The sequence below is a fragment of the Pan troglodytes genome, chromosome 2, assembly GCF_028858775.2.
Source record: "Pan troglodytes isolate AG18354 chromosome 2, NHGRI_mPanTro3-v2.0_pri, whole genome shotgun sequence".
NCBI classification, from domain to species: domain Eukaryota; kingdom Metazoa; phylum Chordata; class Mammalia; order Primates; family Hominidae; genus Pan; species Pan troglodytes.
The window spans coordinates 97,336,026-97,350,658 of NC_086015.1; the positions used below are offsets into that span (position 1 = coordinate 97,336,026).

At 38.3% G+C, this 14,633-nt stretch overlaps 1 protein-coding gene and 1 pseudogene across 8 annotated transcripts in view; one reads left to right on the plus strand and one right to left on the minus strand.

Annotated features, from left to right (window-relative positions):
* The window catches only part of NSUN3 (NOP2/Sun RNA methyltransferase 3), a 71,939-nt gene that overhangs the window by 2,334 nt on the left and 54,972 nt on the right, over positions 1-14,633 (plus strand). For 2 of the 8 annotated variants that reach the window (XR_010155655.1, XM_063806927.1), the window contains exon 1: positions 6,396-6,659. The exons of 4 other annotated variants lie outside the window; for them this stretch is intronic. Coding sequence is in view for 3 of the 4 variants with exons in the window: in XM_063806927.1 (XP_063662997.1) it covers positions 6,493-6,659 (167 nt within the window). In the remaining variant the exon portion in view is untranslated. Of the gene's footprint in view, positions 1-2,740; positions 2,864-6,394; positions 6,660-14,633 lie in introns of those variants that run through there. 2 more of the 8 variants (XM_063806924.1, XM_063806925.1) reach the window with 2 other exon arrangements.
* On the minus strand, positions 10,636-12,018 carry LOC100614656 (histone-binding protein RBBP4-like; annotated as a pseudogene).

A 14,633-nucleotide genomic window follows, 5' to 3' on the forward strand; every position in this document is an offset into this window, starting at 1 on the left:
GGAGATGGGTGTGGTTACAACTATATAAACTAATTTGTAAATACTGTGATCCAAGTATCTAACAAAGCCTGAGGGTGCCAGCAAAGGCCTGAAGGGAAGCTGGGTCTTGGTGGCTTAGAGGAGTTACTTTGACAAAAAGAACTAGGCCTCCTAGGTTGAGGGAAGAAGGTGCACTGTTCATGAAGTTAGGGCAAAAGCCCACTACATGTTGCATGAGGAAAAAAAGTTGCATGGCTACAGATATTATCTGGAACTTGGTCCAGACTAATTTTTCAGATGGTTGGCTTGTCCATTTTTTTCTTGGATCAACTCTTAAGCATTTCTCCTTTACAAAGGGCAGTTCTAAGCATTTTCTAAAACAAATTAAGTTTTGGCTAATAAAGATCACAAAGTCTGAGGTGATTCTGAGATAATTTTAGGACAATTAAGCTGTTGTAGAAATTGGTAAATGCTGTAATATGCAAACCGTTTATATTCGTGGGTTTTATTTCAAAAGTAGATTTTCAAATGGGTATTTTCTGTCACAGAGATGAAAAACTGAATAATAAAGTATGTAATAAATTTATGAGGTTTTCAGTATACAAAGGTACTCAAATATAGTATCCAAATAACCAAACACTTATTGCATGTTTACTATATGCCAGACAATACTGACTTACATGATCCTCAGAACAAACCCGTTAAGAGTTTAAGTAATTTGCCCAAGTTCACTCAGCTAATAAGTGGCAGAGCTGAAGCTTGTGCCTGGGTTGTCTGACTCAATAACTCCCACAGCTCATCCTTGTTCTGTACTGTCTCATATCTGGGATGTGATTTAAAAAAAAAAAAAAGATTTCAAGAGGCTTTTTTTTTTCTGTAGACTTTGTAGCAGTCTGGCTACTCATATCCTATAATGACTTATTTTTCTACTTAGTGTACTCAGAAAGTCATATACTATTATTTGACCCTGAGCAAAATGAGCAATGAACCTCAAATCCATTTAACTAGCTGTGCCTTCTGCTTCATTTACCCTATTGTGGGGTTTTTGTGGTAATTTAAGTTTTGCATAAACACACACTAAATTTGCCATAGGCAAAATAAAGGTTTCTCAGCTTAGGAAGTAGTCTGAGCATGGAAGATGGTATGGGGAAATAAGAACAGAATGAAATATTTTGTGTTTTAACTGCTTGTTTGCAAGACATAATGTACTTGTAGAGTCTACTTCCAGGGAAAGTCAAGTGCTCTTTTTTTGGCCTATTTAGAAAGTAATTTATTCAATATTTTTAGTTTCCTGTAGTAGTGAGGAAGATTTAGTATTTAGTTTTGCTCTTTTTTAGTAACCTTTCTTGTCTAGTCATCCTCTGAGCAGCCCTTTAAAATTGGAGTTTACCCTGGTTCAATTTTTGCTCTATTTGTTGCCTCCATGTTCTCCTCAGGTAAGCCCATTCATGGCATGACTTTTATCAGTATGCTGTCATCTCAAGCTGTGAGGTTCTTCCTAAGATTTAGTCCCATACTTCTGTTTTTTAGCAACTTCAGTTACTTGGCAAACTCAAAAGTGTATTATTATTTTTCCCTTTCAAACTTATGTTTCCTTTGCTACCTGCATATTTTATCTCAATTAAGTGTATCACCATCAGTCTGGTTTCCTCCTTTCTTCTCTATACCTTCACTACCTTTGTAGTAAAAAATGAACCTTATATAAAAATAGGTCTGGCAACTGCCCTCAGCTCCTGGGAGGCGATCTCTAAGCCCTTGGAATATCCTTCCTGATAAGTGTGTCTTTGTTTACCTGGGTGTTGAGGTCACACCTGATAATCTAACGATGTGATTTATGTTGAGGCCTGGGGACCACAGGTGTCAACTCAACATCCAGAAGGGCTTGTGACCAAAAGCTGTATGGACAGTCAATCATATGTACGTGACCAAGCCCCAATAAAAAGTGGATACCAAGGCTTTGGTGAGTGTCCCTGGTTGGCAATACTCTTGTGCATACTGTCATACATTACTGCCAGCAAAAGTTGACCTCGTTGATGATTCCGTTGGAGAGGACAACTGGAAGCTTCATGCTTTGAATTGTTGTGAATTCTGCACTATGAGTCTCTTCCTGTGATTGTTTTTAATCTGTATGCTTTCATTATAATAAACTGTGACTATAACTGTGATTATAACAGCTTTCAGTGAGTTCGGTTGTGTCCCAGTGAATAATCAAACCTGAGAGTCATCCTTGGAATCCCTGAACTTGTAATTGGTGTCAGAAGTGAGAGTTGTCTTTGAGACTCAACTACCCTGCCCCCTTTTAATTTGGATCTTTTTAAAAAAATTCTCTACTGCTGCCATTCACTTAGACCTTCCCAATCTCTTATCTGGCATATTGCAACAGCCATGTTTAGTACTTACCTGTTTGCTTATTTTAGCAACCACTTTTATGGCACTATGTACCAGTCAATGTTGTAATCACTTTATGAATAATAACAATCCTATGTACAACCTTCTGAAATAGTTATTTCCATTTATAGATAGGAAAGCTGAGGCACACAGAGGTTAAGTAACTTGCCCAAGTATACACATCTCACACTTTAACTTGCCCAAGTATACACATCTAACACTTTGAAGAGCCTTGAGAGTTTGTTTTACCCACTCTGTCATGCTGTTTCTCAGTGCTACCAAATTCCATTGTGTCACACCTTGAGTACAAACCTTTGCTCCCCAGAAGTCTGCAGTATTATGTTTGGACTAAAAATCTTATCTTTCTGGGCAGGCTCCTTCATGCCTTTGGGACTGGCTATGCTGTTCTTCTGCTAGGAATGCCTTTTTCCCTTCTCCTTCTGTGCAGTAGTGTGGGTTCAAATCCCACCTCTGCATCTTGTAGCATATGACCTAGGTGAGTTAATATCTCTGTGCTCCATTGTCCTCGTCTGTAAAATGGGGAAAAAATAGTATCTATTTCATATAATCATTTGGGAAGATAAAATGAATTTGTGTATATACAATGTGAATGGAATGTTGTTTGACGTATAGTAAGGACTTCATATGCATTAGCATTATTTTTGTTGCTATGATTAACCACTTCATCAAGCCTTCTGTATGTCCCTTGGCAAAATTAGTTTTGCCCTTCGTGTATCCATTGCATTTTGTTGATAGAGCTATTGTGATTCTTTCAAGGTTTTATCGTCATAATTTACTAACTTGCTTATCTTTTTCTTGACAAGGGAGGGTTTTGAAGAACCAATACCTTGAGACTTGGGCAAGTCTTCTGCTTATTCCCAGTTTTGTCAGTGTTTGTGTACTAGGCATTGTGCTAAGCACTGAGAATACAAAAGTGGACTGTATATATCCTGCCCTCAAATACATGTATGATTAATTGGATAATTAATGGATACTTAATAAATGTATGATTAATATAAGCATTAATTAGAAATATTTATTAACTGTGGAAATTTTACATGTACTTTATAGAAAGCAAAACAAACAGAACATATAAGTCTGAACTGTCTGCAACATCTTTTTTTTTTTTGGACACTCTCCTCACTGACCGAGAGTTCACATACAGAGAGGAAAAAAAAATACACACACACACACACATACACACACACAACCTGATAATATTACCATAATCTGTGAAGGATGTAGACTGAGGTGGTTAAGAAAGAGAGAAATGAACCAGTATCTAGATTTCTATATTGTCCTATATGTTGGCTTTACACACATTTTCAGCCTTAATCTGTGCAAATCTCTGTGAAGAGGTAACTTTTAGACACTTTAAAGTCAGAGGTTAGAACAATTGATAGGTATCTTGTAGTTGTGGCAAATTCAGTCCTGTGACTTAAAAGTCCACGCCTTTTCCTATACCATCTGTGCTGCTGTGAAGGGTCCGGAGTTGCATCCTTCCAAATGTATGCTCAGATCCCGTAGTATGAAGGAGTCTTATGTTCAGGATTTTTAGCCTTTTGATGTTCCACCAGAAACGCAAAGGATTTCCTATCTGAGGTACAGTGAATAACAAATCTGGACATAAATTGCCCTTCTGTGAGATACAAGGAAGAGCCATTGCCAAAATAGAATAGGAAGCCATCAGCTCTTCGTTAGCATCTCTGAGGAGTAAAAATAAAATGACTCAAAAACATACTTTGGTGCATTTCCATAAATTGATTTGTTTTTCATTTCTAACTTTTAAAAGAGTTGAATGAGCACCCTCTAGTGGATAATAATAGCACTAAATCAAGGAATTTCTCTTTTTTAGCTATGGAAATGTAAATAGGTTCTGTAATCTACAGGGTTATATTAATTGTGTTTAACAATTTCTAGATTAAATGATGTTTTTCATCTTCGTCACTAGGACGGAAGGTAGGGTGGAGAGTAGAGTAGTAGCAAAAAAGAATAAAGTCACAGAAAAGTTGAATGAAAATTATACTATCAAATAATAAACATTATCCAAATGATACATTATACAGTTTTGCAAAATTTTAACTTAACTAGCTTTTAATTTTTTAATGCTTTAATTTTGTTAAAATAGTAAGTAGTTCAGAGAGCCTTGAATCAGAACTCCAATTTTATTCATTTACTCCGGGATTTAGGCCCCAGGCACTTAGCCAAGGAGAAAAATAAGTCAAGGCTCCCATATAAATGAGTTAGGGAAATGGGTAAGCAGGCAGGGTGACACACAGTGTGATATATTAGTTTAGCTTCATTAACTGTTTCTCAAAATTCAGTTATTCTTGTGTACCATCTGTCTAGTTTTACTTAATTTTTTTTTTTGGTCAGTTTTAATATTTTTCTTTTGTTTCTTAGGAATTTTTCTTTTGTTTCTTAGGAATTTATTTTTCTTTTGTTTCTTAGGAATTTAAGCTTATTTTATATCATTATCAGTAAATAGATGTGCCTAGCCTATAGTTGACAGACGGTGTATTTTTAGAGAATGAATGAATGTTGACAAGAAGATAATATACGATGGCTCACACCTGTAATTCCAGCACTTTGGGAGGCCAAGGCAGGAGATTTGCTTGAGGGCGGGAAGATTGCTTGAGGACAAGAGTTCAAGACCAGCATGGGCAATATAGCAAGACCTCATCTCTAGAAAAAATAAGCAATTAGCTGGGTGTGGTGGTGTGTGCCTGTAGGCGCAACTACTTGGGAGACTGAGGTAGGAGGATCGCTTGAGTCCAGGAGGTCGAGGCTTCAGTGAGCCATGATCGCACAGCTGTACGCCAGCCTGGGTGACAGAGTGAGACCTTGTCTCTAAAAAAAAGAAGACAAAACAGACTTAGCATGTTGGAGGCAGGAGCAACAATGAGTGAGAAATAGACTTTTCAAGGGGGTACGTAGGCTCAGGCAAGTGACCGCAGTCAGTTTTCACATCCTCAACTTTCATGTATTCTCTTTCAGAAAATTACTCTGCCCCTCTGTACATAAGGGGGCACATATTCTCCTTTCCCAACCTGCCTTTCTCCAATTTCCCTTCACCCTTTTCACAAAAAAAAAGGCACACTTGCACCATTCTGGCTTCTATGCTATGTTCCTCCAGGTATTCAAAACCTCCATATGCCAGAAACTATTGGAGTGTCAGTGTGAGAAAGCAAATGACTAACAGATTCTCTGACAAGTCAGGTGGTTTCCAAGTTTTGCTTTCAACAAAAGTAAAGGAGCCTTGATTGAGATGTCAGCTATCAATTCATTTAAGACATTTTTGATGATAGGTTGCTAAGTGATTTGGGGATATAACTCCAAAAGAATTCAAAGTAAGAAACATTGCTATAACAAAATATATTTAATTCTCATCCACTTATTTAACTGAAGGTTTTTCTCAGCTTTTATAAAAAACACAAAATAGGCATAAAAATGATGTTGAATCCTGACTGATTTTATTATAGTAAGAAGTAATATTCATTTATGGATATATGGAAACAAAAGCTCATTTCATTAAGTATCCATTTCTTACCAATTTTTACTTTTATAAGTTGTTTTGATCGGTTTTGTACTAATAATATTATTGATCCCTGAATCCAGAAGTTACCATTTTAACACTTAGAGATTTAAGACCACAGGAAAAACAAATTTAGTACATACACATGTGTATATGTGGGGGCTAGAGAAGCATGATAGGGTGATAAAAAGATTTCAAGCATGAAAATATATTAAGATAAAGTTATATGAAGTAGAATGTAAATAAAAGAGGAAAACGAGCAGCATAAAATTTCCACCTGTTAAAGATGAGTCAGTCTATGAATTTTTAAATGGATGATGATGGGTATCAAAATCATTATGATATTTAGTTTCCACTGGGCACATACTAAAGGCAGTATAATTTGTATTTTAAAATGTCAATTTTTACAGTATGCTGGAAATTGCATCCTTTAAACATATGGTGAGATTTTAATGTCAACTTAAAATGTGTTTTTTTTCAAAATGATATCAGTGATGCACTAGCAAATTTGCAGGTCACTGACCTTGTATGTCTCCAGTTCTGCTGGCTACTGAGGTACTTGCACTTCTTCTCACCTGGAAGACCAGTAAATGGAGCCGCTTCAGACTAACTGTGAATCTTGGGAAAAGGCCTGGAGTGTGGCACCTGGCCGCTGTTTTCTAGAGTCATCTAACATACATTCCCTCTGCTGCCTGCTAAGCTACTTGCCCATCCATAAAAGCTTTGGATTCGGAAGCCACTTTCCCTCCAGCCCCAGGTTAGCAACCCACCCAGTGCAGGCACAGGAGGGTTGTATGTATGTGTGTTGTGGGGAGGAGAATGGAGGTCAGTGGCAGGTGTATGCAAGGGGAACTGTAAAAATCATATTAATACACAGCTTTGCTTTCTCAGGGCTAGGAAGCACCAGCCTGAGCAGCCTTAGCAGTCCCTTCAAGAGTTGGTCTGTTGCAGCTGCTTCTATAGGCAGGATGTGACAAGCTGATTTCAATGTTAGACAGAAGAGGGTTTCAGGGAGGTCACGGCCACCTGCACTAAGTGAGGGTTGGGGTAAAATTCTCTTTCTTGCCCCCCTTTGTAGCTCTGTGCTGTAGTACCAGGGTCTCACACTTTGGGAATCACTTCTGTTAGACTTTAAAGTCAGTCTGATTTTGAATCAGATACTTCTGTGTACTAGCAATGTGACCTCAGGTAAGTTGCCAAAATCTCTAAAAGCCTCAGTTAACCTCTAAAATAGGAGTAAGAGCTGCCTCTCTCAAGGTTGTTGTGATGGTTCTATGATATAAACATGCAAAATGAACATTGTACACATCCAATCAGTAACATTTATTAATAATGATATCAGAGTATGGTGGAGGATGTGAACCAGGTGGTAAGTGGAAAGACTTCGTTGGAGAGATAAAACTCCCTAAGTTGAGAACAGATAGGTGAGAGAGGAAAGGTTATTCAGGGAGGTTGGGGGCCGGGCATGTGGAGATCAGTAAATTTTAAAGAAACTTGTTACAAGAAATCTATATAGTTCAGTAGGGTTGGGTGTAGATCATGAAAGATCAAAAATTTCGTTTGTTCTATTTAGGCCTTATTTTGTCTAGTCACTAAAGAATGAGATAGAATAATTTCTGAAGAGTTCTGCCTCAGTCTGCAATAAGTTCTTGTCTTTTTTTTTTATTATTATACTTTAAGTTCTGAGGTACATGTGCAGAATGTGCAGTTTACTTACATAGGTATACCCATGCCATGGTGGTTTGCTGCACCCATCAACCCATCACCTACATTAGGTATTTCTCCTAATGCTATCCGTCCCCCAGCCCCTCACCACCCGACAGGCCCTGATGTGTGATGTTCCCCTCCCTGTGTCCATGTGTTCTCATTGTTCACCTCCCACTGATGAGTGAGAACATGCAGTGTTTGATTTTCTGTTCCTGTGATAGTTTGCTGAGAATGATGGTTTCCAGCTTCATCCATGTCCCTGTGAAGGACGTGAACTCATCCTTTTATATGGCTGCATAGTATTTCATGGGGTATATGTGACACATTTTCTTTATCCAGTCTATCATTGATGGACATTTGGGTTTGTAACAAGTCTTTGCTATTGTGAATAGTGCTGCAATAAACATATGTGTGCATGTGTCCTTATAGTAGAAGGATTTATAATCCTTTGGGTATATACCCAGTAATGGGATTGCTGGGTCAAATGGTATTTCTAGTTCTAGATCCTTGACGAATCGCCACACTGCCTTCCACAATGGTTGAACTAATTTACACTCCCACCAACAGTGTAAAAGTGTTCCTGTTTCTCCACATCCTCTCCAGCATCTGTTGTTTCCTGACTTTTTAATGATCATGATTCTAACTGGTGTGAGATGGTATCTCATTGTGGTTTTGATTTGTATTTCTCTAATGACCAGTGATGATGAGCATTTTTTCATGTTTGTTGGCTGCATAAATGTCTTCTTTTGAGAAGTGTCTGTTCATATCCTTTGCTCACTTTTTGATGAGGTTGTTTTTTTCTCGTAAATTTGCTTAAATTCTTTGTAGATTCTGGATATTAGCCCTTTGTCAGTTGGATAGATTGCAAAAATTTTCTCCCATTCTGTAGGTTGCCTGTTCACTCTGATGGTAGTTTCTTTTACTGTGCAGAAGCTCTTTCGTTTAATTAGATCCCATTTGTCAATTTTGGCTTTTGTTGCCATTGCTTTTGGTGTTTTAGACATGAAGTCTTTGCCCATGCCTATGTCCTGAATGGTATTGCCTAGGTTTTCTTCTAGGATTTTTATGGTTTTAGGTCTTATGTTTAAGTCTTTAATCCATCTTCAGTTAATTTTCATATAAGGTGTAAGGAAGGGGTCCAGTTTCAGTTTTCTGCATATGGCTAGCCAGTTTTCCCAGCACCATTTATTAAATAGGGAATCCTTTCCCCATTTCTTGTTTTTGTCAGGTTTTCCAAAGATCAGATAGTTGTAGATGTGTGGTATTATTTCTGAGGGCTCTGTTCTGTTCCATTGGTTGTATATATCTGTTTTGGTACCAGTTCCATGCCGTTTTGGTTACTGTAGCCTTGTAGTATAGTTTGAAGTCAGGTAGCATGATGCCTCCAGCTTTGTTCTTTTTCCTTAGGATTGTCTTGGCTATGTGGGTTCTTTTTTGATTCCATATGAAGTTTAAAGTATTTTGTTTTTCCAATTCTGTGAAGAAAGTCAATGGTAGCTGGATGGGGATAGCATTGAATCTATAAGTTACTCTGGGCAGTATGGCCATTTTCACTGTATTGATTCTTCTTATCCATGAGCATGGAAGTATTTTCCATTTGTTTGTGTCCTCTCTTATTTCCTCGAGCAGTGGTTTGTAGTTCTCCTTGAAGAGGTCCTTCACATCCCTTGTAAGTTGTATTCCCAGGTATTTTATTCTCTTAGTGGCAATTGTGGATGGGAGTTCACTCATGATTTGGCTGTCTGTCCTTCACATCCCTTGTAAGTTGTATTCCCAGGTATTTTATTCTCTTAGTAGCAATTGTGGATGGGAGTTCACTCATGATTTGGCTGTCTGTTTGTCTGTTATTGGTATATAGGAATGCTTGTGATTTTTGCACATTGATTTTGTTCCTTGAGATTTTGCTGAAGTTGCTTATTAGCTTAAGGAGATTTTGGGCTGAGACGATGGGGTTTTCTAAATATACAATCATGTCATCTGCAAACAGAGACAATTTGACTTCCTCTCTTCCTATTTGAATACCCTTTATTTCCTTCTCGTGCCTGATTGCCCTGGCTAGAAATTCCAATACTGTGTTGAATAGGAGTGGTGAGAGAGGGCATTCTTGTCTTGTGCTGGTTTTCAGAAGGAATGCTTCCAGTTTTTGCCCATTCAGTATGCTATTGGCTGTGAGTTTGTCATAAATAGCTCTTATTATTTTGAGATATGATCCATCGATACCTAGTTTATTGAGAGTTTTTAGCATAAAGGGGTGTTGAACTTTGTCAAAGGTCTTTTCTGCATCTATTGAGATAATCATGTGGTTTTTGTCATTGAGTCTGTTTATGTGATGGATTACTTTTATTTTTTTCAAGGATTAATTTAATTTTTAAAACAAATACAAGTTATTGATTCAGTCTTCTCAATTTGACAATCTACCTGTGGTATAACTGTCAGGTAAAAACATACATCTTTACAACTTGGTGGTCTCAAGTTAAAAGCAAACAAACAAACAAAAAAAAGCCACACCATTTCACAGACAGGAAAGAAACAACATGAAAACAGCTCAAGAAATACACTAATGAGCAAAAATATATGGGGAAAGAGGAACATGTAGTTTTGACTTAACTGAACAAACCAAGAAGAAACTGGTCTACGTGTGTAAATGTGCATCCTGGAAAGTCAGGTGTCAGGATTTTCAGGTAGGAATCTATATGACTTGAATCTTCCCTATTTCCTGAATAAAAGTGACATCTTTCTGTATTTATACTTCATGGCTCAGACACCTACCTCATTTGGCTCTATTCCTTACTCACTCTAGCCTTTACTTAAATGAGTCTGAAAAACTTGGCGATATAGCATGAGAAGAAAAATAATCACACATGATATTTTCATTTCTGTAGCTACTTTAGACCAGGGTTTGTTACTAGAAAATTCCTGAAGAAAATTTCAACGTAAGTCTGTGGCTTTGCTGAATCAAGCCCCCCCCCCCCAATAATATTTAGAAAACACCCACTGTTTGGGCTAATAGCATTATTGGTGGTACCTATTATATAGAGGGATACCTGAACAAAGTCTGTCTCAAAACCAGTGTTAAATCACTCTCAGGGTTGAGAAGAAAAAAATGGGGGTCTAAAATCACAAGAAGTAAAGACATATCTAGGACCCTTGTCCTTCTGGATCCATATTCCTTCAGGGTCTTCATCATTATAAATGTTCTCTGCCATTTGCCACACTTGCATGATATTGTCTTCTGATACAGAACAAATCACCCAAGGTTCATTGGGATTCCAGGAGAAATCAGATATCTTGGCAGTGTGACCACCATGAATAAACAACAACTCTGGTGACCCGTCTTCTGCATCTTCTGGGGATTGTTCCTCTCCAATTTTACTTAAATCCTAGACATTCAGTCTGCGATCAGTACCACTGGAAGCCAAAATAGTCTCACTGTGAGGTGACTACTGAACCTGGAATATTTCATCCATGTGACTCAGAGGAATGCAACATAAGTTTCAGATTTCTCAGATCCCACAAGGCAACAGTCTTGTCAGCTGATCCTGTGGCAAGAATGAACTCACTATAAGGATTGAAAGAGAGGCAGTTCACTTCAGCAGTGTGAGCGTCAACTGAGTGGCTTGGTTTGGAAGTATTGTTTGAACAAGTATCCCAAATCATAAGTTTCTGATGATCAGCAACTGACCCAAACAGAGACTTATGGAACAGATGCCAGGAAACATCTTCTACTACTACTGTATGCCCTGTAAAGATGGTCTTTGCATCCACCACATTTCCCTCCTTTGGAACAGCACTGATGTCCCACAGGTAGATGGTGTGATCATCTGAAGCACTAAGTAAGTGCCCACTGAGATTTGGCCAAGAAAGCCCATAGCCTTTTTTCTGATGTCCATGGAGACGCAAGTCTGAGTTGCAGTCTCCAGAAAGATCTGGTTTAGGATGTTTTGTATAGTCCAAGACAAGAACATCACTGGAAGGAGTCTTTGTTGTGATAATACAAGGATTCTGGGGCATATAACGGGCCCTGTTTACTTCTCCTTCATGGTTGATCTTGATTTCTATTTCAATTTTTCCACTAACTGAACCAAAACCTCCAAATTCTCCTTTCTCACTGTCATAGTGTGATGCATCAAAATGAGCATCATCATTAGGGAGTTGCACACTGGCTATAACAAGATGTTTTTGTTCATCCAATGTGTGTGTGTACCCAGGACAAGTCGATGAATGCTGAAATCTTTCCCTTCTGGTCTGCTTACACCTGGAAGCCACTGGGCAGTTAGGCTGGGCCACTCCAGAGCCTGCGTCATCACCAAATCATAAAGAAAAGGGGTGTTCTTTTTCCATATTTTGTACTCCTTATGGATCACTCATTTTTCCAGTGCGTCATCAAAGGCTGCTTCCTTGTCAGCCATGGAGGCCAGGCGAGCCAGGGGAATACTGGAGTCGGGTGTTGCAGGAGGGGCAGGGAGGCTGCAGGCCGGATTGATTTGCATATGTTGAACCAGTCTTGCATCCCAGGTATGAAGCTGACATCGTGGTGGATAAGCTTATTGATGTGCTACTGGATTTGGTTTGCCAGTATTTTTTTGAGGATTTTTGCATTGATGTTCATCAGGGATATTGGCCTGAAATTTAATTTTTTTTGTTGTGTCTCTGCCAGGTTTTTGTGTCAAGATTATGCTAGCTTCATAAAATGAGTTAGGGAGGATTCCCTCTTTTTCTATTGTTTGGAATAGTTTCAGAAGGAATGGTACTAGCTCCTCTTTGTACGTTTGGTAGAATTCGGCTGTGAATTCATCTGGTCCTGGACTTTTTTTGGTTGGTAGGCTATTAATTACTGCCTCAATTTCAGAACTTGTTATTGGTCTATTCAGGGATTCGACTTCTTCCTGGTTTAGACTTGGGAGGTTGTATGTGTCCAGGAATTTATTCATTTCTTCTAGATTTTCTATTTCATTTGCATAGAGGTGTTTATAGTATTCTCTGATGGTAGTTTGTATTTCTGTGGGATCAGTGGTGATATCCCCTATATTATTTTTTATTGCGTCTATTTGATTCTTCTCTCTTTTCTTCTTTATTAGTCTGGCTAGCAGTCTATCTATTTTGTTGATCTTTTCAAAAAACCAGCTCCTGGATTCATTGATTTTTTTGAAGGGATTTTCATGTCTCTATCACCTTCAGTTCTGCTCTGATCTTAGTTATTTCTTGTCTTCTGCTAGCTTTTGAATTTGTTTGCTGTTGCTTCTCTAGTTCTTTTAATTTTGATGTTAGGTTGTCAATTTTAGATCTTTCCTGCTTTCTCTTGTGAGCATTTAGTGCTGTAAATCTCCCTTTACACACTGCTTTAAATGGGTCCCAGAGATTCTGGTATGTTGTGTCTTTGTTCTCATTGGTTTCAAAGAACATCTTTATTTCTGCCTGCATTTCATTATTTACCCAGTAGTCATTCAGGAGCAGGTTGTTCAGTTTCTGTGTAGTTGTGCAGTTTTGAGTGAGTTTCTTAATCCTGAGTTCTAATTTGATTTCACTGTGTTCTGAGAGACTGTTTGTTATGATTTCCATTCTTTTACATTTGCTGAGGAGTTTACTTCCAATTATATGGTCAGTTTTAGAATAAGTGTGATGAGATGCTGAGAATAATGTATATTCTGTTGATTTTGGGTGGAGAGTTCTGTAGATGTCTATTAGGTCTGCTTGGTCCAGAGCTGAGTTCAAGTCCTGAATATCCTTGTTAATTTTCTGTCTCATTGATCTGTCTAATATTGACAGCGGGGTGTTAAAGTCTCCCACTATTATTGTGTGGGAGTCTAAGTCTCTTTGTAGGTCTCTAAGAACTTGCTTCATGAATCTGGATGCTCCTGTGTTGGGTGCATATATATTTAGGATAGTTAGCTCTTCTTGTTGCATTGATCCCTTTACCATTATGTAGTGCCCTTGTCTATTTTGATCTTTGTTGGTTTAAAGTCTGTTTTATCAGAGATTAGGATTGGAACTCCTGCTTATTTTTGCTTTCCATTTGCTTGGCAAATATTCCTCCATCCCTTTATTTTGAACCTATGTGTGTCTCTGCACGTGAGATGGGTCTCCTGAATACAGCACACTGCTGGGTCTTGACTCTTTATCCAATTTGCCAGTCTGTGTCTTTTAATTGGTGCATTTAGCCTGTTTAAAGGTAATATTGTTATGTGTGAATTTGATCCTGTCACTATGATGCTAGCTGTTTATTTTGTCCGTTAGTTGATGCAGTTTCTTCATAGTGTCGATGGTCTTTACAATTTGGTATGTTTTTGCAGTGGCTGGTACTGGTTGTTCCTCTCCATGTTTAGTGCTTCCTTCAGGAGCTCTTGTAAGGCAGGCCTGGTAGTAACAAAATCTCTCAGCATTTACTTGCCTGTAAAGGATTTTATTTCTCCTTCACTTATGAAGCTTAGTTTGGCTGGATATGAAACTCTGGGTTGAGAATTCTTTTCTTTAAGAATGTTGAATATTGGCCCCCACTCTCTTCTGGCTTGTACAATTTCTGCCGAGAGATCCACTGTTAGTCTGATGCGCTTCCCTTTGTGGGTGACCCAACTTTTCTCTCTGGCTGCCCTTAACATTTTTTCCTTCATTTCAACCTTGGTGAATCTGACAATTATGTGCCTTGGGTTTGCTCTTCTCGAGGAGTATCTTTGTGGTGGTCTCTGTATTTCCTCAATTTGAATTTTGGCCTGCCTTGCTAGGTTGGGGAAGTTCTCCTGGATGATAGCTTGAAGACTGTTTTCCAACTTGTTTCATTCTCCCCGTCACTTTCAGGTACACCAATCAAATGTAGATTTGGTCTTTTCACATAGTCCCATATTTCTTGGAGGCTTCGTTCATTCCTTTTTACTCTTTTTTCTCTAAACTTGTCTTCTCACTTTATTTCATTAAATTGATCTTCAATCTCTCATATCTTTTCTTGTGCTTGATTGATTCAGCTATTGATACTTGTGTATGCTTCATGAAGTTCTCGTGCTGTGTTTTTCAGCTCCATCAGGTCATTTAT